The sequence below is a fragment of the Betta splendens genome, chromosome 9 (genome assembly GCF_900634795.4).
Source record: "Betta splendens chromosome 9, fBetSpl5.4, whole genome shotgun sequence".
NCBI classification, from domain to species: domain Eukaryota; kingdom Metazoa; phylum Chordata; class Actinopteri; order Anabantiformes; family Osphronemidae; genus Betta; species Betta splendens.
In genome coordinates this window covers 12,674,995-12,700,453 of record NC_040889.2, presented here as the reverse complement: position 1 = coordinate 12,700,453, position 25,459 = coordinate 12,674,995, and the positions used below count along the sequence as shown (strand labels likewise).

The following is a 25,459-nucleotide window of genomic DNA, read 5'->3' as shown; positions in this document are numbered from 1 at the left end:
ATTTCATTTTTTTTTTCTTGTGTAGTTAATACCGTCTGTTCTGTTTGTTGTTCTTCCATACTGCTGTACTGTTTGTCCTATTAGGTGTCTCCTTGCTGCTGTAGAGAAAAGAATTTTCCCATCATGGGATAAATATAGTCTATCTTATCTTATTCATAAACCCACCTCTATTATTGATATTTTCTTGTCATAATAGAAACTGGTTAGTTAGCATTAGATAATTAAATAACAGTACATAAAGATGAACAATAAAACTTTTATTAATAATAATTTCCACCACAATAAATTTAACAAAGGCTCACTAGAAAAGTGTCGACTCCTGTGTTCTGTACAGTAGATACAGTACGTTGTAAAACTGGCCACAATGTGGCACAGCAGCGCATTAATACCCAAAAATGTATTATTCAAACATTTTCCACTTTATTTACAAATAAAATCCACATTAAAACCAGGCTGGCAAACGTCACATAAAAACAGCGCCGCTTCAGTCTAAAGCTGGCTAACCTTTAACCTTTCTGCATAATCCTTCCAACAGAGGCTAAATGGCTTACAAGCTAGCAGGGTAACCGTCTAGCAGGGTTATGAGCTAGCGGGTTAGCTGAGCTACAGCTGCTTTCACAATGTTTTTCTGAATGCTACCACCAGGTTATTTGGATCAACCTTCATCTTCATGTGTGATTGCAGCCTGATACTGAACAAAACAGAACAACAGTGTATTTTACTCCACATTGTCAGATAGGTGATTGCTGCTTCTCTTACTATTAACCTTTTTGTCTTTTTGAACAGCTAGTTCTTAGCTGACTTGGTAAAGGAATGCACTTTGGTAGATTCAACCAAATGCCCTGGATGTTAGTCACAACAAATGACAACAGTAATAATCATAATAACTGCACAATCTGAGGTACCAACGTGAAAAAAGAATGCTATAAAACTACATTAATGCTAACAACATGTATAAGCACCTCTGAGGAGCTCAATGCAACTGTAGCTAGCAGACGCAAGTGCTACCAGCCAACTCTTAGTTGTAGGCTAGTGTTAGCATAAGTGTAGACAAAACAAACATCAGTGCAGCAGCTAGCAGCTAGATGCTAGCAGTCAATCGGCTAGTGTTAGCTTAGCCCCGTCACCAACATGTATCACCTGTTTGTACCGAGGTGACAAGTGGCAACATTTGGCTGATATGTGTCTGTACATTGTGCAGCCATCTTATGCAACCTTACACACACCAACAGACGCACACAACACTGACTGTCAGCACTAATTGGTTTACTTTTAACCCAGCCGAGCTTGGCGTGTGGGCCAACGAATCAATGATACAGCAGCCCATCTTTCCTGGGCAAAATAAAAACAGATTCATTAGTTGATGGGACAAACAACAACTGTTTAGACATACTGAGATAATGTATGATAATTATGATTCCCTCTGTTGAACTCAAAATCACCAGACTGTTTAATTTTTTTTAAACTAAAATTTAAATTTGTCGTGTCAACATTTCTTCAGTTGCTTCTCTATTTGAGTTTGTTCCTTGCCTGGAATAGCCTTCTATATATCTACTGTCATACTTTAAAGCTCTACTTAGGACATCCAACCTCCTGTCAATAAAGATGCCAAAGCAAAACACTGTAAGTGTAGCTCCAGCCTCAACTACACACTTTCTACCATGGCTTCTCAATTCATACTCCATCAGCACAAATCTGAAAAGGGTTGACAAGTTTTCTAATAGCCAAATACTGTTACTCTACGATCAAACTTTGTCAGACATTAGGGAAGCAAAGGATTAAAGATCACAGGAGACCCTGGGTTTTACTCAAACAATTTGAGCTGATCAGCAGGCTGGAGTCTGAATGCCAAAATCCATTCATAGCTTTTTATGACAGCATCCTAGTGATTGTTGCCAACAGAGACGTGTGTGTGCGCGTCTGTGGGTAGAGTGTTACATGTCGATGAGATCCTGAAGGCACAAAGTTACGACTCTCAGCACTCTATCTCACTAAAAAAACATAGAAAATTAAAAAACAATCCAGCAACCAATCAAATCTTTAGAAAACAAACATAAACATCAAAGAGGACTGCCCCCTCCATACGCTTTTTTTCCCTCTTCCTCATTCGGGGGAGGGGGTGCAGAACTTCCCCTGAGATGAGCGGTGCAGGTAGTGTCTGTGTTTTTAACTTGATCGGTCTCTTCTTCTGTGCATCATCGTCCTCCGTTTCTCACATGCTACATTACAAACGTTTGCCAGGCCAACGGTGCACACACCCGACCCTGGGATCCTCCTCCTCGTTTATCTATGACTTAATATTCAGAGTGCGTTCAGATACAGCTGTGTGTTTATATCAATGTTTGTGTCTGTATGAGGGAACAAGCTTAAAGAAAAGAAAATCTCTTAATGTCAGCACTGTGCGCGCGCACACGCGCGCACACACACACACAGCTACATACACCCACAACACACATTCAAGTACATGGTAGGATCTGCACATCATAGTAAATATGTAGATTAGATTAATAAATATTAAAGTGTAGTAAATAAATAACAAGCATCTGCTAACACTATTCTCCCCTCCCCAAACACAGTACTGAACTTTAATGGGTATAGTATCAGTTTAACTGATTTGCTGCTTTTCTTATTGCAGTTTGTTGTTTAACCCTAATGGGTTAAAGCCTGAAGAACGACAGGGGTTCGATTTAAATCTTTGCTCACTGTTGCGTTGCTTACAATATGTTGAATCCAGAATTCCATATAAACAACTGGTTAATAACACAGTAAGGCAGAGTTATATTCTGAAGTCCTAAATTTAACTGACTGCACATGCTTTTGGGTACAATGTTTATGTGAAATTACCCTATCGCTCCTGCTGCTCAAACCAAGTTATATAAAAGTTTTAAAACTGTCATAAAATTTAATTATTACTTTAGATACACTGGCTCTGAATTAAACAGCAGACATTTTCTCAGGATTTAACAGTCGTCCAAGCAAGTACTGCTCGTTGATATTTTGGTGTCATCTGAAAGTTTTGTTTAGCACGCTAATGAGAAATTTGCCAATAAGAAATTCTTGGCAAAACAAGTATGCAAATGTTACATATATTCAGAAGATCTTATTTATCTTATTTTACTTATGCAGTAACATTAATCTAACACTAATCTGTGGACACCACATGTATTTGATCTTGTCTTTTTTATTTTTAGCCAAATATGAATTTTAAATAAACAAAATATGCCATTTCTCTAGTTTTGAACCTCACCTAACTTTTCTACTGAACAAGACTTTGGTTTTGATCTTTACTATATTTAATCTCAGAGCCCTTTGAGGTGAAAATTATCCACAACATGACCATAAACACCCTCTTTCTACTTTCACCTCTCTCTTCACAGCTCTTTCAGCAGCCATTTTGTGTCCTTAATAATTAAATTAAGAATAAAACAAAATAGTGCCAGTACACCTGTACTTATTGTCAGGTCTTTTTCTGCTTCATTACCCTTTTACTCTCTTCTAACCGTCTGAAAACTTAAAATGCCTAAAAACTCTGAACATTAAGAGGTAAAACTGTTTGTCATTCTGTCAATGCTTTGTAAGGCTGGGCAGTGGAGAGCTAATATGCTATGGCTAAAAATGGCTAAGGCTAGCCACCAAACTGCCAAAAAAGGCAAACTGTGAGCTAACTGTAGCTAGTTGACAGATTTAAAGTTTGCAAAGGTAACCGCTAGCCAGTTAAAATCTGTAAAGAGGTAGCAATGTGGCACCTACAAACTAATAGCTGTCAAACAACTACCCAGTTACGCTTTACTGTTAGTTAGGTCACAGGCACAATGCAAATGTTGAATATCTAATAATGTTGGACAGCTCACGGTGAGGATGACTGCACAGGAACTCATATTTTTGTCAAAAGAATTGCAAACACTATATCAGTTATTTCATACTGATATGAAACGGAAGGACTAACAAGTTAAACATTGGCCACCACCTTGATAATACAAGGACATGATGTTGTTAGCTCACCACATAGTATAAACGTAATACATAATGCTGTATGAGTGACTGCAGATTTTAAAAAGTTTTTGGTGTCTCATCGATTGACCAAATGTTGACTCAGCTAAATAGAGTTTGTGCTAAAAACATAAAAAAGGCTTGTTCCCATCGTGAGCACCATGTTTGTGATGTTGGTGGAGCTACAAAGTGGTGTGATTGTCTGAGCAGCACCACAATCAATTTAATGTGGTCATTTCCTGTCTTGCTGCTCACTACATAAAAAAACTTTTGTTCAGGTAGGACTGTAAATTTGAGGAGTCTGAACGCACCCCAGTCCATTGTCTTTTAGGTGACATCTCAACCTGGCCATTCCAGACACACAAAACCTACAATGTAGATTTCCAGCGTGAAACAAAAACACTCCTCAAACTGGACAAACCAGTTTAATTCTGTTCCAGTTGTTTGAGTCTGCCTCTTTGTAGGCAAACATTTTATCTTTTACCATGGCAAGCGACGTGTATCCACTCTCAGCTGACCAGTTTGGGCAGAACTGTCCTAGGTTGGATGTTCCCATTGGCATCAGTGATCGCCGCTAAGTTAGTCCTGGTTTTGGAGGAGGAAGATGTGGTGGTCGAAGAGGTGGCAAGCTTTGAGATGGCGGTGATGGTGCCATCGGTTGTGGTGGTGCCCCGCTTAGATGAGGAAGTCTTGTCACTTGTGGTAGTTCCCATTGGAGGTTTGGGAAGGCGCCTCCTCAGCCATGGGTGGCGCAATGCCTGGCTGGGTGTCATCCTGAGTGCTGAGTCCCACTCTAGACACTGTTTGAGGAAGTCCAGAAACAGTGCATCATCGCAGCCTTTTAGTGCTGCGTTCCAGTCTTTGCTCCCCGGTGGACCTCTTACCTTCCCTCGTCGAGATCGGCCACTGTTCAGCACAGTGGTGCCATCTGGTAGGGTGGTGACGGTGCAGTAACGTGGGTATCCTTTGGACGACACAAAGTTCTTGGATCTCTTGGAGGCGTCAAGGAGCTTCTGGCTGGGCATGCCAAGTAGTTCGATAATGCAGGCCAACTGGTCAGCTTCATCTTCACCCGGCAGCAGTGGATAACCGGTCAGCAGCTCAGCGAGGATGCAACCCAGAGACCACATGTCGATAGGCATCCCATACCTGGAGCCTGAAGAAAAGAGCAAACATAATTCAGTAAAAAAACATTCCATTTTAGACTGATGACCTTAGTTTTCTTGGTTTTGTATAGTCTTTGTATAGTCTTTGCAGCACATAATAACCTATTACCTTTGTAATCCTGACAATTTCTAAATGTTGATTGTGATTTATTTTTATAGCTAAACTGAACTGAAACCTCTCACTAATAATTAGAAAGAGAAGCTTATTGGTATGAGGTTATGAGGTAGTAACAAGGCAGTAACAACCAGCTTTTTTCAGTTTTTTTAAATGCTTGTTCTTACCCAGAATGACCTCTGGTGCTCGGTAAAACCTGGACTGAATGTAGGTGTAAACTCGCTGATGTTCATAACAGCTGGAACCAAAGTCTATAACCTGTGAGCAGACAACAGCAGAAGAATAGAGAAAGTAATTAACAAGACTCCACTTAAAGTTTAGAGAGATTTGATTGTTTGTTGTCCTACCTTGATTCCGCTGCGTCCCTGCTGCTTAAGTAAAATGTTTTCGGGCTTGAGGTCGCAGTGGATGATGCGGTTCTTGTGCAACAAGTCCAGACACTGAAGGATGGAGTGGGCGAACTTCCTGACCAGCGGGAGGCTGAAGCCCTGAAACTTGTTCTTCTTGATGAGCTCATACAGGTTCATGCTGAGCAGCTCGAAGGTCATGCAGATGTGGTTTCTAAAGGTGAAGTTCTCTAGCATGTGGATGACGTTCATACTTGAGTCCTTGTCCTGCTTTCTCAGGTGCTCCAGGATACGGATCTCCTCTGCTGCCTGTCGGTGAAAGCGCTTCTCATTGCGGACCATCTTAAGAGCCACATGGGTCTGCAACTTGTGGTCGAAAGCCTTCACCACCTGCAGAACAAAGAACATGCTGACATTTCTCTGTGCTAATGTGAGAATAAAGCCTAGACGGCTTCTAGTTTAATTGAAATATTACTACTGGTACCTGTCCAAAGCTGCCTTTTCCGATGACCTTTAGAACTTCATAGCGGTAGGCGATGTGGTCATGTGGGACTTGGATGTAGGATCCTTGATCATCATCATAGCCGCCGTTGTTTGCGCCACCCATGACACCTGATCTCTTCTTAGCATTTGGACCAACAAAAAAGACTAAGGAAGACAAGGGCAATGCAAATGATATGTTCTCAGCATTCTTATTCACGTTGCTTTGGATCTTATATTGCTATGTGTTCACTAAGGGAAGACCTCGATGAGCATACTCACTCTCAGGAAAGGTGAACACCTCATGGTGTTCAAACGACGACATTTTGGACATGAACTGCTTCATGGCTAGTTCTGGGGACATGGAGTTGACCTTTGGCTTGCTGTCCATTGACTTGTTGGAGGTGGCACTGCCCTGCCGGCAGTGTTGGGCTGGTTCAGAGGCAGAGGTCTGCCGGTCTGGCAGTGGCAGACCCGGTCGGGAGGAGCTGAGCGGAGCCAGGCCGTTGGGCTGGGAGTTAAGGACTTGGCGCTTGTTGGTGTTCTCCTCGCACAGCTGGGTGGTGTGGCCTTGCGACTGTGATGACTGGACAGCGTCTGACATGGCAGCTTTAGACCCACCCTGAGGAAACACAAAGAGACACATGTCAGGATGGCCTAAGTATTGTGACAAACGGAGTAGAAACTAAAGATCTCAGATCTTCACAGCTAATTCTATTCAGTGACAAAAGATACTGTGGCAGTTTATTTGGCCACTTATCAAGAGGCAGCAGCAGTAAATTTAATGGTCGTCAGTTCAGTTCAGATTTTGTTTCAGAGTAATGGTTCATATTTGGGTTCTTTCCGATGACCTTGTCTGTTCTGTGAAAGTCTGTGGAGATGACATGAATTTCTCCATGCTTCTGGAAGGTTGAAAAACACTGCAAACACTGTCACCTGTTCTTTCCTCCCACTCTCCCTGCATAACTACAGATATGAAAACTGAAGATAATTAATGGCCACAAACTTGTAGTTTCCTCCACTGAAAGAACCCACAGTTTAATAACTCATAACCGGCTAATGGACAGTTTAGTTCTGTCAGTTCTGTTCAGTGAGTCGCTCCTTGTTGCCGTGGTGACCAGCACACCTGGGGTCTTTCAGATAACAGAGGTGCATTTGGTTTCAGTCTACAGCCACAGTTCAAAGACCTGCTGTTTACCACGATATAATAGCAGCAATGATGAGTGTGTGTGTCCCTGTGATCCTGTCAGCGCAGACACTGGTCGGAAACTAAGGAAGCATGAGACAAGATGTGAAATAGAAATGACACTCAGCTGTCAGGCTGGTGTGCACATTGTTGCTAGTTACAGTGACACATGAGAACAAAATGTTTGGCTCTGTTGACTCCTCCCTCACCTGACAACACCTTGACACACACTGGGGTTCAGCCAAGAGCAGCTCTATGGCACCTGTGAGGTCTTTGAGAAGCTACATTAATAATTACATTTAGCTTCAAATTACATTGAATGTATTTTTTTTGCCATCTTTCCTTTTTTATGACTGCTAAGAGGTGTGTTTACCCTTTCATTATTTTATTTTAATCTATACTGGAGCCTGCAGCCTTGATAACCCCCTTCAGGAAACCTATTTTCCTCATGACACTGCCCCTCAGTCTTTATTGGCTGCTGGTTGCACTTCCAATTATTATTCAAACTGTTATCAGTTTAACTGGCAGTTTCCTGGCAGGACTCTGAACTATTAACAGTTAAAATCAGTATTACTACTGTTATTTGTACTATTACTGACTCGGCATAATGCACTAGAACCACTTCCATGTCACACACAGCCTCTCCTCTGTTTCCCCCTCAAAACAAGTACCAGAACAAATAAATGCTCCATTAGTATATTTAAACAATTAGGTGTGTGTGCGTCCTGTAGCAGCAGGCTATTATTAGCATGTGGCCACAGATGACTGCTCTACAGATCTGCTGCTCAGACTTCACAGAGCCATCAGCACCTTAGAGGCAGGTAGAAAGTCCAACTCCAAAGTCTAGAACACTGACAGATAATTGTTTTATTCTCAACTCTAACATTTCATTTTATTCATAAGAAGAACAAAAAGAAATTTGCGTAATGAAAATCATAACCTTGTGTTTGGTGTATCTTCCAGTTGTTGTATGTTTCTTTGCATCACTGTTCATTGAGCATGTATATTTACTGGAGGTGTGTGTCCTTTATGGTTCTTTTGCAGAATATGCAGTGCGTCCCTGTTATTATTACTATCACTATTAGGAGATAACATTTCTGACCACTGGGACCAAAACCACAAAACAAGAGCATTGCAGTAAGCAGCGTGTGTGTTCGTGTACCGCGAGGGGGTGGTGGTTGTTATTTCGAAGCGGTGGCAGGGTGACGGGCGATGTTGTCTGAGAGCCGCTGTGACCAGGAGAGTACACTGGCTCGCCCACTTTGCCTGAAAGACAGAAAGAGACAGAATGAGTTTCAGTTTGTTTTCCTGCTGATGCTTTGGATAATTTCATTTGTGTGCGTCTGGCACATTAATGAAACCCTCTTTCGTAGCCGAGCTTAGCACAACAACAGGAAACAGAGTACTGTTCTGCACAGATGATTTCCTCCTGAGAAGCAGTGGTGCAGGATATGTCCTGAGCCCGTGTAAGGAGACAAAGTGTGAAAGTAGAAATTATGTATACAAACCCAGATGCTGGGATTTACAGTAGCACTACTACAGCTTTAAAGTATTGCACTGAGCCATGTTATACTTGAGCAAAGCATCTCGACATAGTAACAGCCTTTCAACCCATGTAATGTACAGCTACCTCGGCTCAACATATCAAATAGGGGCTCAGATCGGTGCGTGTAAAGAGGACTGATGAGTTTATATGTACATACTGGACAAACCCGGACCTGACACCCATGAGCACTAAAGCAATAGAGACCAGACTGGAGGCTTTCTCTCACGTGGACTCTGGACGCTGTCTGAAATTGACCTTTCACACACGAAGCACATGACAGGAGACTGTGTCACTTTGTCACCTCTTGGAAAAACTGTGTTTAGTTTAGGTGAGAGGTGGCGCCTGTAGAGTGTGAGCAGAGAAACGTGTTCACTTACTCACTGCAAGTTTTCCAATCACAATCCATCAAATGCTTAATGTTAGACTTTCCAGCTGTAAACCAGATATTAAATGACACCACATATATAGCTTTATCTCATTTCATTCCATTTATCTATTTTGTGTCACACAGTGAAATCCATCACATTGGCCTTGAAGCAGAGCAGCGACACATGAGCAGGCTGCAGTGGACAGGCATGGAACAGTAAGGTAAAGAATGTAACTGGAGTTTGATCCATTATTGACTATTGATCTTACTATTAGTCTTAAAATCAGTGCAGAATATACTTCACGCTTATGGATGTTTTTTATTAATGTAGTCACACCATAAAAAGAGATATTATATTCTCAAACTGCAAATATTATTGTGCTGCAACATTGTAGCCACTCGTTGAAGGCCAACTGCTTGTCGTGCTTCCGGCCTTTGAGCTAAAACACAGGAACTGTCCCAGATGAACCCAAACTGAAGGTAATGAATGAGCAGTCTTCATCTGTCCTGAGCCAGGCTAAAATGTTCCATCCAGTCTGGGTCCTGCAGGTTGATTCAGTCTGAGGAGGATGAAGGTTTAAATATAACCTGATAATCCGTAATGCATTGCCAACATCTCTGTCTCCTTCAGTCTCTCTCAGCAGCTTCTGCTTATTTTATAACCAGATGGTAGCACAAAGAGGTCAGAGGTCAGGTAGGACCACTGTCGAATACGGTGAAGACTTGAGAGAAGGTTCAATCAATAGTTGTAACGAACACTGAGCAGAAAGCTTAATGTTATTACAGCTGCAATTTACTGCTAAGATGTCAAAATTCAAGAAAAACAGGGCCCAGCTGCAAAATCACATACATCATAGTTGGAGCCAGTTGAGTTATCAAAGGTCACATTCATTAATTAAATGAGATAGAATGAGAGACCAGATTGGTTTAGCTTTGTTCGTCTAGAAATAGGATCACTGACGTCTCTTCTTCTATTTGCAGTGCTGTCGATAAAAAGACTATTAGTATGTCATTAGAGTCACTGACAAATAAAAGAAGGTATAACACCAACAAGCTTGTTATTGCTCATCTGACAAACAATGTTAGAGCTTAACCATTATTAAGCAAATGTTCATGAGTCCACAGCAGCAATTATAGCAATTGATACAAGCGCAACTTTACAGATTTGAAAAGATGAAAAACCAAATTATTAGAACAGAAAGGTTATTAGATTCAGCTCTAATCAGGGCAGCAGCCTACACTCGGTTTGTCATTGAAATGACACACACATATCAAAGCGGGCGAGAGAATGAAGTGTGATGGAGACGAGTCCTGACGGGCCTTTGAGCAGCAGGTCCCACACAGGCCACCGTCCAGCAGGTTAAATCAGACAGATGGACGGTGCTGCTGCTCTCCGTGTCTAATCCGAACGCTCCTAATCCTGCTAATGAGGCCGACTCACACGGCCAACCTGTTGTAAAACATCTACATGATGCAGTAAGTACATACAAACAGCTCTGCTGCCAGCACACGCAACAAAGCCCAACCTGCAGACGGAGAACACACTGGCCTGTGATGCATCTCCGCTGTGAACCTGCTAAATGACTCGAGCTGCGTCAATCAATAGCACGATGAATTCTGATGAGGACCAGTACAGGCACTGGGCTGTTACTGCTGCTCATGGCTAAAAGGGAAACAGTCGAAATTACATTGACTTAAAGAATGTTATAATAGTATATGAGTAATAATGTTCTATTGTTTTCAGGCTGTCAGAGGAATTACCTGCTGGATGCTAACACAGAGCCTCCACCTCCAGAGCACACCAGTGATCATACAGGCTTCTCAGCAGAGGCTCGTGTGTGTCTGGAGTGAGACAGCAGCAGCCCGAGTGTGAACTCGACACCGAGCTGGAAATGCCACAGCACCGCCAAGCACACCTGGCATGCTGCTTGACGGGACGAGTGGGAAAAGCTGCAGCAACGCGACGCTCAGAAGGGGAGCGCGCTAACAAAGTTCAAACACAAAGTGAGAGCTTCTTATCTGTCCGTCCAGCAGCCAGAGCGGATTGGAGTGACACTGGAATCTGAGAGCCACTCACTGCTGGGAAGCAACGTAAACCTGTACGTGGGAATGCAGAGCTGCAGCACTTAACCCAATTATTATTCAAGAAAAGATCAGAACCGGTTTCCACAATTTTCTCCTCTGTCAGTGTTCTAGAATCACAAACGTCAGCACTGATGCACTGAAAAAGAGAACTTAAAAAAGGTTTCCCCTTTTTTTCCCCATTCAAGACCTGGATTCGAGTGAAGTCTTCCACTGAAATCCTAATGAAAACATTGATGGCTGTACTGTGTTGCTTTATAATGTGAAAGTAGGACACAAAATGGAACACAAAGGCAGCCTGGAGCAGCACAAACTGTCACCACAGCCTTCAGGGGAGACTGGATCCAAGCCCTCGAGCCGCATAATAAACTATGATGTGGAGAAAACACTAGAGGAAGAGTCGTACTTAGCTCAAAGTTAACGTCCTACAAACAAGCGACTGGGACGGAGAGCTGTGAGGGAGAAGCCCTCAGCTGTCACTTTATTAGGAACAGCAGCTAGACTCCACTCTAGAGCAGAGCTGCGACAGCGAGGGGTCAGAAGCGATGGCGGGGCTCGTGAGTCACGCAGCTTCAAATAGCTCAGAGGGAAAAAGCACACACCTCCACAGGCTGTGAGTCCACGGTGCCGCCTCAGCTCTCACACTGCCCATCACAACAGAACCACACGTCCACGTACTGGACGGTGAGCGTGCAGCGCTGCAAGGGGTCAGCGTCCTGCTATGCTTGAAGGACACCTGGATCAGCTGATTGCCACTTCACAAACATCTGCTTCCGCAGCTACCAGCTTGGTTTCCATGGATGCATAAACAAAACAGCTGCTACACGCTGCCAAAATGAAGCGGTCTGTCAGTGCATGCGTCCTGGCTCCGCCGTCTCCACCACGGTGATATGAGCGACCGCCGCCTCCATGTCCGCTCTGCTGAGCTACTCACCCGCTACACGTCCCGGCGCCGTCTGCTAGCAGCCGTATCAGTGTTTACGTCGGAAGCCTCGCAGACACATGTCAGGCTAACAGGCTAACGGGCTTAGCAGCTTTATGGATCACAGCAGCTGTGGCCGTACGGCATTAGCAGCGACGCGCTACTGGGCTGAACCGAGCCCTCGGCTCCGTCTTCCTGGAGCTGGAAGCCCAGCCTCGGCCAGCAGGACGCCCGCACCAGCCCGGCCGACGCTATAACGCCTCTGTGGCTTGCGGAACCAAGCCCGGAGGAAGGAGCCGGGAGCCGCGGGGACCCGCCGGACCCGCTCCTATGCTGCTGACGGGCAGCTACAGCGGGCCAGACGTCCACAAGCGCCTGTAACCATCATGTTTTCACGGCTTCTGCCTGACGAGCTTCGGCCGCTGGAGCCCGTTTCTCCCCGTTAGGAAGCGCAGACCTCAGGCCTGCCCTCGGCTAACTGGGTCGGGCTAACGCTGGGCGGAAAACGCCCGGAGCAGCGCGGTGTCTCCGAACTAGCCGTCCCGCTACACAGGCTACGCTTACCCGTCGGAAGGACCGAGGCTCCGGGCTTCTTGGTTAACATGGCGGCCGCTCCTCTCCTCTGGACACGGACGGACCGGACGCCTCCTCTTCCTCAGCAGGAGCTCCTCCTCTTCCTCCTCTTCCTCCCCTTCCTCTTCCTGAACCACCTCCTCAGCGCCGCCACTCCCCAACTCAACCACACTCTCTTTTAGAGTTGATTTGACAAGTCCCTTCTCATGTGACACAAGCAATATTGTTATTGTTGTTGTTATGATTGTTTAAGAGGTTAATTTTAAACCTAAATTACAAAGCAAAAGTCACATTTATTGTAGGTTTTTATTGTATTGTAGGTTTACATTTATTATTAATCCAATTATTACTTTGAAGAGCCCTTATTGTGTCAGACAACAGTATGAGTAGAAGCCCTTTGGCAGCTAAGTCTGGAGTTAGTCTCTAAAAGCTTGTCACACTGGCAGTTGGACAGTTTATCCCATTATTTCTGATAGATCCTCTCAAGTGTATGTCAACTGCCTATTCCTGCTCTAGACCTGCAGAACTGTCTATCTGTCTGTTACTGAGTCACAGGTTGTGGCCTCCATCCATCCACTCCACCATTAATGGCCAGTGTTCCTCCCATCTTCAGGGAACGTGTGGCGCTGTGGTTGAGAGAGACCAGGGTTCATCTGGTCGTCTCCTCGTCCAGAGTCACAGTTTAGTTAGATGTCCACGTGGAATCTCGCTCTTCTCCGACCTTTCTGTTGCTAACTTTCAGTTTATTAAAGCCACTGTTCTGACGTACAGTAAACCCCAGAAATGTTTAAAAATGTGTGATCAGCAACAAATACACAAATGAAGAAAATACTGTAACAGGCACTAGTTCGGTTCAGATTTTACCATTTCTTAGTAGAGACTCATCATCAGACTGTAGGCAGTCACTATAATAATACTGATGTTTTACCAATTTAATAAAAGTAAAACCACTGTTACTCACCACAGAACTGAGACGCTGTCTGAAGCAGGTAGGGTAACTAGTAACAATAAAACTCATCATTCAAAGTGCATCAGAGCAGAATGGTCCTCTTCAACCTCCATTTCCCATGTGAGCCCTTCATGGCTTTTCCCAACATGTAATTATTCATCAAGCTGGTGGAAACCAACCGCATGTTTACCTGTTGCAGACGCAGGGAGCTGCGTTGTGTTGACAACATTTGTCCAGTCACCGTCTGCATGTGTCTCAGGTGTCACTGCTTTTAGGTGAATTAAAAAGATGCAGGGAACTACCAGACGTCACAGAGTTTTATTATTATTTGCTGCCCCACAGACCTAAAAGGGCCATGACCAGACACAGCGTCCTGCATGTTTCACTGCTACAATAAAATAGTACCATAAATTCACGCTCACCCTTTTTCACCTGAAGGTAGTTTATGGTTTAGATGTTAACCCAGAGCCCATCTGTTAATGCGTCTGCATCCAGACTCATGACATGTAAAAATAATGTGTACATGTTAGTAGTTCTGGGGGCAGTTTTAATCTTTAGAATTCACACACATTCATGAATGATGCAAATTCAAGAGAAAATATTGTTTTTATGGGGATTATTGTGTTTGTACACCTGCTATAGAAATAAGTAGCAGAACTGATCAGCCAGAACAAGAGCACTACCTGGTGGTTGCATGTTGTTCACATTGACATGGCTCATTTGGTCCAGTACAAATGTTGTGTGAGCACATTAACTGGTGACTGACTTCCGTTGAGTTGTTTTACCTGGGTAACATCCTGTTAACTGTCCTCATCAATGCCTTGGTTTACGTTACCTATCTGTTAGAGCGTGCGCTCTCCACGACAGAGTAATCTATGGACGCAGCAAAGCGTTTACCTTGTGTTTTGTGTCGTGTTTTTTATGAACGATAAGGAGCATCTCATCTTCTTACATATCACGCTGTTTAAAAGCATTGTTAAAATAAACGTGATCACCTAAGCAAACAGGTCCACTGTGGTCTCATAAACGATCAGAGGAACGCACCCACCTCGACTGCATCTGTATCAGCAAAATGCTGCTGCACGCCTGTTAAGTGGAACGCAGAAGAGAGACCATTTTACACTTCTCTCCACTGGCTGCCTGTCCATTTGAGAGTTCATTTTAAAACTCTTTGATTTGTTTTTAAATGGTTTGGCCCCAAAGGCAGACTCTCTGAGTTACTACAGCTGCACTCTTCTTCCCGCTCACTCAGATCAGCTGACCAGCTGAATGTGGATGTGCCAAGGACACGGTGGAAACTCGGGGGGATAAGGCGTTTGCCCCTGCCTGTGCAGGTTAGACAGGCCAGTTCATTGAGTTTAAAACCAAGTTAAAAACCTTCTTTTTTGCCCTGGCTTTTAACCCAGTATGAATTGATGATTTTATTGATTTCATTGATTTTAACTCTAGTTTTCTTATCCCAGTATGTTATTATACGGGATAACGAGTTTCAGCCCTGATGTTTAAAAATGTTTTATTGGCTTCATATTTAAAATCAGTTTTTACATACAGTATATTTAAACTTTTGTTGTAATGCATCCACTCACTAATTCAGTGTATTGTTTCCAAAAAACAACAGAATACACCATAATGTTATTTCACTGAGCAACTGAGCAAAACATTTGAGAAAGTCTGCCTAAAATGACACCACCCACTGACTCTTATGAAAAGGACAGGATGTGGTCTGAACATCGTTTCATTGTTATTTTGAACAGACAGCTAACAGGTCAAATGAAATAGAGGCAGTGATGGTTTGGTTCTTCTCCTCCAGGCTGCTGTGTGAGAATCTGATCCTCACTGTTCTGCATCAGCACATACATGCAGTACATATCAGAGTTTGGCAGCCACACATGGAAACCGAAGATGAGAAGATGCGCTGAGGAGGTGCCAGAGGTGGTTGGCAATCAGTCAGCAGGCTCCTGGAAGATGATGTACCTCAGAGCTGTGACTGGACAGGAAGTGGTCAACTGGAGCAGAAAGCTGAGGGACCCTGGGTTGCCCATCAGAGAGGGTCCTCAGGTGCCTTTAGGTTTTAAGAAAGTTAAATGTAGAATTAATTCTAAGAGGAGACCTGCAGAAACAGAGCTTAACAAAGATGTTGCTATATTACAAACGTCCACCTCATCATCTCTGTTTGGCTTCTAAGCCAAACGTGGCCCCTGGTAGAATTTAAATATCACACACAACTATGTTTGCTACTGTGTGTCTGTTTCAGGAATCAGAGGGTGAGCTGGGAGCTGTGGGTGTCCGATAGCTGTGGACGGAGGAGCTGTGCACCTGAATTACCATCACATCAACAACATCCAGCCGTACGGACTCTGAAAGGAAGTTCTGAGAGACCCAAAGAAGTAAGAGCATGTTCTGCACCTCCCTTGTTACTCCCCCCATCAGCTGACCTTCCTCCCCTTCATCAGGCCTGGCTGGCACTCTCTGACTGTAAAGCTGTACATGACTCCAAGGCAAAGATGGATAAATCAAACTGATGCATCTGCAGCCAGGTTTCATCATGGCTTCGTGGAGGCTAAATGTCCAACATAAACACGGTCCATTCCATTTATTTCCTTTAGCCTTTAGCCTTTAGCCAACTCTTGGTCTCATCTAATCAACGTTAACAGAGGAAATGATGAGAGCTGTTGGGTTTTTCCCACGCTGAAGACCAGGACTGAAGAATGGATGGAGTTTCCCTTGGAAGGAACAGCCGCTGAAGGAGTGGAGAACGTCTGCAGAGTCTACGTCGTAAAAAGACACCGAACCTTTGTCATAATCCACGAACACTCCCACCTTTTTTGGTGGAGTTTGGACTCTGAGCTTCACAGCAGGAGCTTTGTAGTTGTCTCCGTTCCTTAGACACATGGTCCAGTAGCCGTTGTCAGGCTTTGCTTCGACTGATCCCTTTCTGTTGACTGACTCTCTAACGACGCCTAAATCCCAGGACGTACTTCCCTCTACATGGACCTCGTAGTAAAACCTGCCTGAAGAGATGCTTTGCTTTCCAAGGACATTGATGGCAGAATTAAATCTTTGTGGTTTGTCTGGGAGATTTAGTGGGTTATAACCACAGTGAACTTGTTTTCCATCATCAGTCAGGACAAGATAAGGATTTGCTGTATCAGGATCTAGAGTCACATTCACTGCAAACTGCTGGACCCTGCTCAGCTGGGCTTTAGCGATCAACACCTGAGTCTTCTTGGCAAAGTCCTCCTTGAGCTGATGCACAGCCTTTCCCACCGCCCGGCCATACGACGGCGGCGCGATGCTGAGCTCTGTCTCAGTGAGTGGAGCAGCGTTTAAGGACGAGTAGCCTTGTAGGAATTCTACTTGGTCTTGGACGTGTGAGAGCTGCTCCAACTCCACACTTGCTTTTGTCAGTTCTGAAATGTCCTTCTCCAGCTCTTCAATGGCTGCTTCTGCCTGTTTCTGGGTTGTTTTCTGCTTTTCTTCAATAGCTTGGACGAGGTCCGACAGATTTCTCTTGACCGACTGAAGCAGCTCAGTAAAGACCTTCTCGCTGTCTCGGGTCTGTCTGGTTGCAAACCTCTGGCTGAGCTCTGCTGACCTTCTGATCTCACAGATGTTCATCCGTCTTTTCTGGATCATCGTTGTGATCTGAAGTTGTCTCTTTGTGAGTGTGGCCTTCTTGTTCTCATATTCACAGATGAGAAGAGCAGTGTCTCGGTTGTTGAGTTCTAAAATGAGCCAGACCAGTAACACGCTTTGAGTCAGCTCTTTTTGTTGTAATCATTGAACGTTTCAATGACTTACCTTTCAGTCTTTCCACCAGATCATTCCTGCTGATCTTCTGTAAAATCTTCTTTGTGATCTTCAGAACCTCATGGCAGGCGTATTTTTGCACCATCAGATCCACGGTGTCCTGCCGGTCTGCCGTTTCCAGCCGGGACTCTGGGATGGTTAAGGAACAACCTACAATGTCCCGTTGCTTGAGGAACCACTTGAAGTTCTTGAACTCCTCCCCTTTCAGGTTTTCCATCGTGTTCCAGAGCACTTCTTTAAGGTTGTACATTGTGGCTCTCTGGAAAAATAGAGGCCTTTTCAGCCTTTATGTCACCGGTGGGGGAGAACTAAACAAAAAAGCCTTATACCAGCCACACGTGTTGAACAGGTTTTATTGCAGGTCTTTACCTGTGCCTGTGGGTGCAGCAGCAGCTCATGCCTGGTATACAGGCAAAACAGATGACTTTTTCATCTGTAGGTTTAAACTTGTCGAGGTTTACTTCGACCAGCAGATGGTTTGTAATCTGTAACTAAATATTTCAGACAGTCTTTCCCAAGTCCTGGTCAATAATGCTTTGGCCAGAGAGTGAAAAATCACTTACCAGCTTTTGGTCTGATGTCTGGTGATGTCTGTCATGGATCTGTTGGTAAAGTGAGTGGAAGAGGGAAAACCTGACTCAAAGGTTTGGCTTTGGGCTTTACTGTGTAACATTCAACACCTGCCTCTAGATGGAGACATAGAACCTGGAACGATACAAGAATGACAGTTGTTTGAGTTGATCTTTAGGTGAGGTCTCATATTCGGATCAGCCACTTAGGATCCATCCTGTGCCTTTGTGATTTGACTAAATATACTCTAATGTAGTTGTAAATTCCAGAATGTAGATAAGTGTACCTGATGTAGCTGTATCCAGCAGCAGTGGGGCTAATGGTTCATCTAGTGTTTGTTTCCTACATCACCTGCATTGCTTTATTTGTTTAACTAAAGTCATGTTCTTGATGATTGTTGTGTCTTCAATAAACACATTATTATTGTGGACTGAATCAACACAAAGTGAATGTCAATCAGTTAAAAATTCTTCATGATAATCATGAAAAGTGTTTCATTATTGAAAATGTATTGTATGTTGTCCAAAATATGTTATGTTGTCAAAACTTCACAACATCTTTTCTCAGTTAACAACAAACAACAGAGACAACCAGAAGCTCAGCAGACTTTATAATAGTATCTTGTATATGCTGCTGTACATGAAGTTCAGTGCCTTCTCTCCTAATGTATTATGTCCAACATTAAATGTTGTTTGCTAAATTTGTTGTTTTTATTGTATGTTATTATAATAACTTTATCAAGATATTCTGCCTGCACAAGTCACAGTGCACAGTCTATCGCAGGGCAACACACAGACAGACAACCATTCACACACGCACTCACACCTACGGGCAATGGAGAGAAGCCAATCAACCTAATGCATGTTTTTGGACCGTGGGAGGAACCCAGAGAACCCGGAGAGAACCCACGCAAACACGGGGAGAACGTGCAAACTCCACACAGAAAGGCACCCGGTAATCGAACCCAGTGGCTGTGAGGCGACGGTGCTACTCACCGGCACCACCGCGCCGCCGGCTATTGTTTCCTCCAACTTTTACTAATATTGGCTCAAAACTGTAGCTGGCTTATACGTTTCGGTTTCATAACCCCTCTCTTCCACCTCTGTGGAAACGCAGGGGGGACACGGACCCCCATGGAGTCCCTTCAGGACTGTGTGATCCAGGAACCAGCAGTGCCCAGGTCTGCACGCCTAGCGACTGACAGTACACACACATCTGACCCAGTCCACCACTGGAACCCTTCACATTTGGAGCTGTTTTCTGCTTTGAGAGCTGTGTCTAAAAACGGATAATACAAGATTTGAACTGACATCCTAACAGTCCCACAGCAGCCTCTTGTCTGTGAGGCAATATTTGTGTCTGCTCTGGTTAGGTTTTGACACGTTCAAGGTTGTTTTCACTATTTGCATGACAAGACAGGAAGAAGATCTCAACATTACCTCTTCTGAGGTTGTATTTAGAGTTTACCTGACAATAAGATCTTAAACATCATTAGATGGAATTGATCCTACAACCACAAATCCTCCAGAGCCCCCTATTTCTCTGAGTCGCTGCGCTGCTCAGTTATTTAGGTATTTTTGACAACTACCCCTTAAAAACATCTGGGCTCAGATTTGAACCCACAACCTCCCGTTACCAGAGATGCCTGTTGTCTGATGAACTAATAAAGCTTCAGTTTGAACCTTCATTACATCAATTTACTGAGTCTTAGAGTCGCACACTTGAGTTTAAAGTTGTTTCTCTAGCAAAAATCAACACACGGACCCCTGCTTTACATGGTGTGAGTTGAACCTTTAGGGGTGGCTTGAATTCCTCTCTCAAAGGACACGCAAAGTATTTTACATATTAGGTCTACTGCGAAAAACCTGTCCATGAGAGCTTAAATGTAGCAGCCCACACTTCAACTACTGCATCAGAGAATTCGACTAAACGAATAGCGACATAAAACCGAGGCTTAAAAAACCTAAACTCAAATGCGCTGACTCTGCAACATACAGAGGCCTGTTCTTCCCTTGAGCAGAATGTGGTAAAGAAGTTTAGAAGAGAAACAACTTTAAACATACGAACACCTAGGTACACCTTAAAGTAGCAGCGTCACTCTCTCATTGCAATCATTCTGCAATCATTCAAATACCATTTATTTCTATTTGTCGCTATTTATATTTAGCGCTGCTTCCATTGTTCTACATTTCTGTGTAGCTTAATGTGAACAACTTAAAACATGAGGTCTCTGCATCTCAAACCAGTAGTATTTATATTACATTCATGCATTTCAACCATTTATTCCTCACTGATGTTTTACGGCTAATGAACAAGCCCACCACTCATTTTTTTTGTCTTGAATATTATAAAGTTCAGTGTAATAGACTCTTGACCCCCTTTCACAAGGTCTCTTCACGCCTTGATTTTCTCCCCTGTGCTGGTTTCCTGCAGCAGGTGTGTTCAATCCGTGTAAAACTGGAAGACACCCGCTCCCCCGCCCTCCCGGACTGAACACACCTGCTGCAGGTGAGCAGCACAGAGCCGTGTGACCCAGCAGAGCAGTGAGGAGCTGCTGTAGGAAGCGGTGGCGGCAGGTCTCCAGGGTCAGGTGAGTTGCTGCAGTGGATTCGTTGTGTTTATTTGCTAACATCAGAGAGAACAGAGAACAGCAGTTGGTTGTTCACCTTTTTAAAATGCTTGTCCCTGTTGGGCCTCGGGGAAGACATGCGGAGTTGCGCAAAGAGGATCCTGTGGGAAACACCAGGCAAACTAGAGAGCATAAAGGGGATGCGCCCTCGCTGAGGGACCGGTAGAGCTGGTCTGACTACTGCCCTCACACTCTGCCTTCAGTCTGCAGGAAGCTGGTGTCGAGCCCAGAGCGAACAAGTGGAAGGACGACGGCCATGGCTGTGAATCGCTGCATCAAGTACCTGCTCTTCTTCTTCAACCTTCTGTTCTGGGTGAGTGCTCATGAGCGTTTAAGTAACACTTTGGCTGTGTTGCGTTCAGGACGCCGGGCCCTAATTATTACCGTTTGGTGCCGATGGCCTGCTCCACTGTCGTGTTGCGATGCTGAACTGTGTCCTGCGAGCTCCAACTGCTCCGTTTAACACTGAGAGAATGTTCTGATTTCACCCAGATGTGCTCTTTCTACTTGCTGATGTTGAAAGGTGGCGCCTGCTCCTTCTCTCCACAAACAAACACCTGTTTGGTTTCAGGGTGTGGCTGCATTTCAGCATCGTGTTTTCTCTCCTCTTGATTTCATTGATCCTCCACTAGTTGAAGTCCTGCTGTTTCAACTTGTGCTCATTTTAAACGTGTGGTTTCCAGCTGACGGTGGTTTGAGTTCTCGTTCCATTCTACTTCCTCGTTACAGACGGCCGTTCCATATAGGTCCACCTATAGCTGCTCTCAGACACTGGGGATTAAGCTGTTGCTCAACGCTAGCCTGATGCGGCTGGTTTGTTTGGATAGAGCCACAGAAAAGCTTTTCACACGAGGGTGGAGGTTTTGCTCAGGCGGCCGCGATGGCTTGACTCACCAGGGAATCCCAGCATCAGAGTAGCTGGACAGAGGATTTGACTGTTCCGCCTCTGGCTTCTCCTGAAGCTTCACACATCGTGTGTTTTGGCATTTACAAAATGTCCCCTCTGTTGTGTCAACATCAGCCTCCTGAGCCTGTTTCCAGAAACGGTTGTAAGTGGGTGTGAACCTGATCGTAAGTTCTCCCGATGATGATACTGTAGCTCTGCGTGTGCTCCATGAATAATAGATGCTTCTTAGGGACACATGAAGTGAAGAACTGGCCCAGTAGACTCAGACTCTACTTCCTGAGACGTGAAGCTACTTAACGGTCACAAACCAGCTTCAACGCCATAATCTTGGTTCTAGTGATGATTTAAAGCTGGTTTCTACTGACGTCCTCTGGTTCGCTGTTGGAGCAGAGGGTGTGTGTGTCTGACGCTATGTCACGCTGCAGGTTTTTCTATAATTGGATCTGGTCATTAGTCCATTAGATCATCCGGTGATGTAGGAAAACGTCTCCACACCCAGATTCAGAGATGAGTTAAAAGACGTAAACAGCTGGAGCTACGGTTTCAGCAGAGTCATGGAGGTTTTATCTCCTGTGCCGCCTGCAGGTTTCTGTTTGCCGTTGAACTGTGGTCGGCTTGAGTTTGCTCTTGTTATCTGCCAACACCCGACATTTGGTTTGTTCTGAAGGAGTAGAGATTTCTAAGCCAAAGCATTAGTACAATACTCATTACATCACTTGAGCCTTTGGGCGATTAGAATATTAATAGGAACTGTCGAGTGGAAGGTGGACACACCCAGTCGGGCTGTGGTCGCAGCCCGTCTCAGTCACCTGTAAACAACCTTACAAACGCTGTCGTGACTACAGAACCGGAGGGGGTTGGGAACGTTTGTCATGTACCACTTACCAGTGTGGTCAATGGCATTTTTAGTTGGTAAAATACAAATTTGCTGTTGGTCCTCACCTGACAGGTTTCACTGGTCGGACGGGTGGGGGTGTGACTGAGGGTTTGGCACCGTGTCTTTCCATTCACAGGTGGAGTGAATCCTTTCTTCAATAAGTCTGTATTTAATACACAGCTGCCTGTAAAAAAGTTTTAAAAACTTTTTTTTTTTACTCTTGGTCTTTGCATGAGAAATGACCTAATACCAATGTAATGAAGTATTTCCTGATGCTCAGTTATGAGCTGTTACTTCCGACTTCTGGGTTGCCAGGTTGTGGTACAGTACTGTAGGTTGTCATCAGTTAATACAGTACATAGCTTCATCCATGCTATCCTCTAAAGCAGGTGTGTCCATGGAAACGCTGTCTTGTGTTTCTCAACTCCTGCACGTCAACAGCTCTAAGGATGAAATATTGATGGGGGATAACTACTCCCAGTTGTGGCTAACTGTGTAGGTGTTGAATAATGAAGGTGGGTCATCACAGCAGACAGATCCATGTGCTTCTTGGAATTAAAGGTGTTTACAGGTGTTTAGTATGAGCAGTCATCAGACTCCACATTTACTGCATTCACTTATTTTAATTATTTACTATAATTGGGTCTGCAGCTTTAAAACTTCCTGAACAGTGGGAAGTGGTGTGTGCTGTCAGGTTTTGTCCACCAGGTGTCGCCAGAGCTTCACATAGTGGCTCCTAATAAACTGTACGTTTCTTTGCAGCTGAGCGGATGTTTGATCCTGGCTGTGGGCATTTACCTGAAGGTCACCAATAATGCGAACCAGGTGAGGCTGTCACTCTTGAAGTCACCTTGTGTGTCTTGTCTTGTTACATTTCCTCTTGAATGATGACGCTGTCTATTTCACAAACCCCAAAATTTCCCCATTGTGGGATTAATAAAGTCCTATCCTTTCCTGCAGATCACCAGTGGGTATTTACCCGGCGCTGACCTGATGATCGCCATCGGTGTGATCATCATGGTGCTGGGATTCCTGGGCTGCTGTGGAGCCATCAGGGAGAACCGCTGCCTGCTGCTGCTGGTGGGAATCACTTGGTTTCTAACATGTGTCCAGTTCAGAGACTTTTCAGTGAATTCTAGTCTTCAGTGGTTAAATTGAGTAATGAAACTCTTGTCCCCTCAGTTTTTCATCAGCCTCTTGATCATCTTCATCCTCCTGCTGGCGGCCGGCATCCTGGGAGCTATTGGTCAGAAGCAGGTACTGTAACTGTCGCGTCTCCATCCGTAAACCAGCCGGTGTCATCAGCCTGTTCAGGTCGTCGGACTCGTTTGTGTTGCAGGTGGAGAACTGGGTGAAGGAACAAATGGACAATCTGAACCCACTGTCCGGGCAACCAGCAGAGGTGGTGTCAGACCTGGAGAAGATACAGATACAGGTAGTTTGACCATGCCGTCAATAACCAATAATCTACCAAACTGGGTTTGTACATAACATTATTTACAAGACGTGTATGAAGCTCTTTGACATAGTTGTTGTTGACTTCTTTGTGCAGCTCCATTGTTGTGGACTCCTGAACGGACCGTCGGACTGGGGCAGCAGCATTCCCAGTTCATGCAATTGCAATTCAACAGTAGCAAACTGTGGCAACAACGTTTATTACACCACGGTGAGTTATCGCAGAGACGCGGCAGTGAGTGGAGCGGAGAAGCAACGTGTGACTGACTGTGTGTGTGCGTTTGCAGCCGTGTGCGACGAAGGTCATCACCCTGATGAAGAACAGCATGGTCATTGTGCTGGGGATCGCCTTCGCTATAGCTGTGCTGTTGGTGAGTAGCTACTTTTAGTTGTGTTTCAGCAGTATTGTAGTATTTTCTAACTTGGTGTCTCCTCCTCAGATCTTCGGGATGGCCTTCTCCATGGTGCTGTACTGCCAGATTGGGCGGAAGGAAGGAGCCACCAGACCTGCAAACGCCTGACACCTTTTCTTTTCGAACATGTTCCATAAAATAACAGGTTTTACTTTAGTTTGTTGCTATTTACAAAGTGTAAATTTCTTTTTAGCATATTATTATACTTTAACATTTGTACAGTGAGCAGATTAGATCAAAGCCTGTTGGGCTACGTCCAGGATCTTTGAAGCGCGCCCTTCAACCCTGTCCAGGTCTGAAACACGAGGACATGGTCATTGTTCTATTGACGTGTAATAAATGATTAATTTTGACTAAATGTCTTCCACTTAAATAAAATTGGACTTAATCAACCTGCATGCGTGTCATTAATGGACATGGCCTGACCTCTGAGGTAAACGTATGAATGCAAAACTACAACAAATAAAATAACAGACTTTCTGCAAAAAAGGATTAAACAACAATACTGTTTTTTTTTTACAGCAGTAACAGTAAATAAGAAGAAACACTTGCCTCTAGGACAGGTTTTGTATGGACCCTCTTTACTCCTCCTCAGGGCCTTGAAGAGTCTGCAAGCCACCCTTTGGTTGACTCAAAATCACAGAGCAACTGCTTTACTATGAAACATTAAAGTAAATGTGATCCTGAAATATTTGGGTAATTTATCTCCTAAATTATGAAGATAAATGAACATGTTCATTTACCTAAACAACACAATACCACGCAGATGATTTCTACGCTTAAACAAACTTATCACTGTGTCAGACATGTGGTCAAAGGTCAAAGGTCATCGACATGAGGTGGAAAACCAGCTCCATCATCTGAATAAAGATAAACATAAAAATCATTGTAAAAACATTGCGGCAGCCAAACAGGAGACCAGACCAGGTTTTACGTTTCCCTAAGCATCGTGGGAAATGTAGTTGTCAGGGCTGAAGGTATTTAAAGTGCAGCTTGGCTCCAACGTGTCTCTGAACACATGGAACTCACTAACGAGTGTTCTAGCTGATGAGGTCAATGCAGGTGAGTCCCAGCT

The 25,459-nt window shown here is 44.2% G+C and overlaps 3 protein-coding genes and 1 long non-coding RNA gene across 11 annotated transcripts; 2 read left to right on the top strand and 2 right to left on the bottom strand.

The window, feature by feature from the left end:
• Positions 1-236: 236 nt before the first annotated feature.
• On the bottom strand, positions 237-12,881 carry dyrk2 (dual-specificity tyrosine-(Y)-phosphorylation regulated kinase 2). 2 transcript variants are annotated; one of them, XM_029162907.3, is made up of 8 exons: positions 12,766-12,881; positions 8,447-8,550; positions 6,381-6,720; positions 6,103-6,266; positions 5,619-6,008; positions 5,439-5,529; positions 4,875-5,146; positions 237-4,790 (listed from the first exon to the last, which is right to left on the bottom strand). In XM_029162907.3, the coding sequence occupies exons 1-8, from the start codon at positions 12,803-12,805 to the stop codon at positions 4,500-4,502; spliced, it is 1,692 nt and encodes a 563-aa protein (XP_029018740.1). In that variant the 5' UTR covers positions 12,806-12,881; the 3' UTR covers positions 237-4,499. The 2 variants fall into 2 exon arrangements, with proteins under 2 accessions (XP_029018740.1, XP_029018739.1); XM_029162906.3 differs by having other exon boundaries at positions 237-5,146.
• Positions 2,059-14,729, top strand: LOC114862555 (uncharacterized). Its single transcript, XR_003786990.3, has 3 exons — positions 2,059-2,151; positions 9,342-9,418; positions 10,942-14,729. It is a non-coding gene; the product is annotated as an uncharacterized LOC114862555 (long non-coding RNA).
• Positions 14,730-15,219: 490 nt separating this feature from the next.
• On the bottom strand, positions 15,220-22,906 carry LOC114862528 (nuclear factor 7, ovary-like). 6 transcript variants are annotated; one of them, XM_041072486.2, is made up of 5 exons: positions 22,582-22,906; positions 18,097-18,238; positions 17,903-18,024; positions 17,525-17,792; positions 15,220-17,448 (listed from the first exon to the last, which is right to left on the bottom strand). In XM_041072486.2, exons 4-5 carry the CDS (start codon positions 17,781-17,783, stop codon positions 16,361-16,363), a joined length of 1,347 nt encoding a protein of 448 aa, XP_040928420.1. In that variant the 5' UTR covers positions 17,784-17,792; positions 17,903-18,024; positions 18,097-18,238; positions 22,582-22,906; the 3' UTR covers positions 15,220-16,360. The 6 variants fall into 6 exon arrangements, with proteins under 6 accessions (XP_040928420.1, XP_055368095.1, XP_055368094.1 ...); XM_055512120.1 differs by having other exon boundaries at positions 17,903-18,018; XM_055512119.1 differs by having other exon boundaries at positions 18,097-18,135.
• tspan9b (tetraspanin 9b) lies at positions 20,936-24,780 on the top strand. 2 transcript variants are annotated; one of them, XM_029162989.3, is made up of 8 exons: positions 20,936-21,045; positions 23,279-23,341; positions 23,477-23,596; positions 23,699-23,773; positions 23,856-23,951; positions 24,069-24,182; positions 24,259-24,342; positions 24,412-24,780. In XM_029162989.3, the coding sequence occupies exons 1-8, from the start codon at positions 20,989-20,991 to the stop codon at positions 24,490-24,492; spliced, it is 690 nt and encodes a 229-aa protein (XP_029018822.1). In that variant the 5' UTR covers positions 20,936-20,988; the 3' UTR covers positions 24,493-24,780. The 2 variants fall into 2 exon arrangements, with proteins under 2 accessions (XP_029018822.1, XP_029018823.1); XM_029162990.3 differs by lacking the exon at positions 20,936-21,045 and adding an exon at positions 22,900-23,031.
• The last annotated feature ends 679 nt before the right edge of the window (positions 24,781-25,459 follow it).

Excerpts from the sequence above, each read along its gene's own strand:
- tspan9b (XM_029162989.3), top strand. The coding sequence starts at position 20,989 with ATGGCTGTGAATCGCTGCATCAAGTACCTGCTCTTCTTCTTCAACCTT. Across the intron at positions 23,597-23,698 it reads ACCGCTGCCTGCTGCTGCTG|TTTTTCATCAGCCTCTTGAT; the intron begins GTGGGAATCACT and ends TTGTCCCCTCAG. Across the intron at positions 24,343-24,411 it reads TCGCTATAGCTGTGCTGTTG|ATCTTCGGGATGGCCTTCTC; the intron begins GTGAGTAGCTAC and ends TCTCCTCCTCAG.
- dyrk2 (XM_029162906.3), bottom strand. The coding sequence starts at position 12,805 with ATGTTAACCAAGAAGCCCGGAGCCTCGGTCCTTCCGACGG. Across the intron at positions 8,551-12,765 it reads AGCCTCGGTCCTTCCGACGG|GCAAAGTGGGCGAGCCAGTG; the intron begins GTAAGCGTAGCC and ends TCTGTCTTTCAG. Across the intron at positions 5,147-5,438 it reads AGCACCAGAGGTCATTCTGG|GCTCCAGGTATGGGATGCCT; the intron begins GTAAGAACAAGC and ends TCTTTTCTTCAG.
- LOC114862528 (XM_041072486.2), bottom strand. The coding sequence starts at position 17,783 with ATGTACAACCTTAAAGAAGTGCTCTGGAACACGATGGAAAACCTGAAA. Across the intron at positions 17,449-17,524 it reads TCTGGTGGAAAGACTGAAAG|AACTCAACAACCGAGACACT; the intron begins GTAAGTCATTGA and ends GGCTCATTTTAG.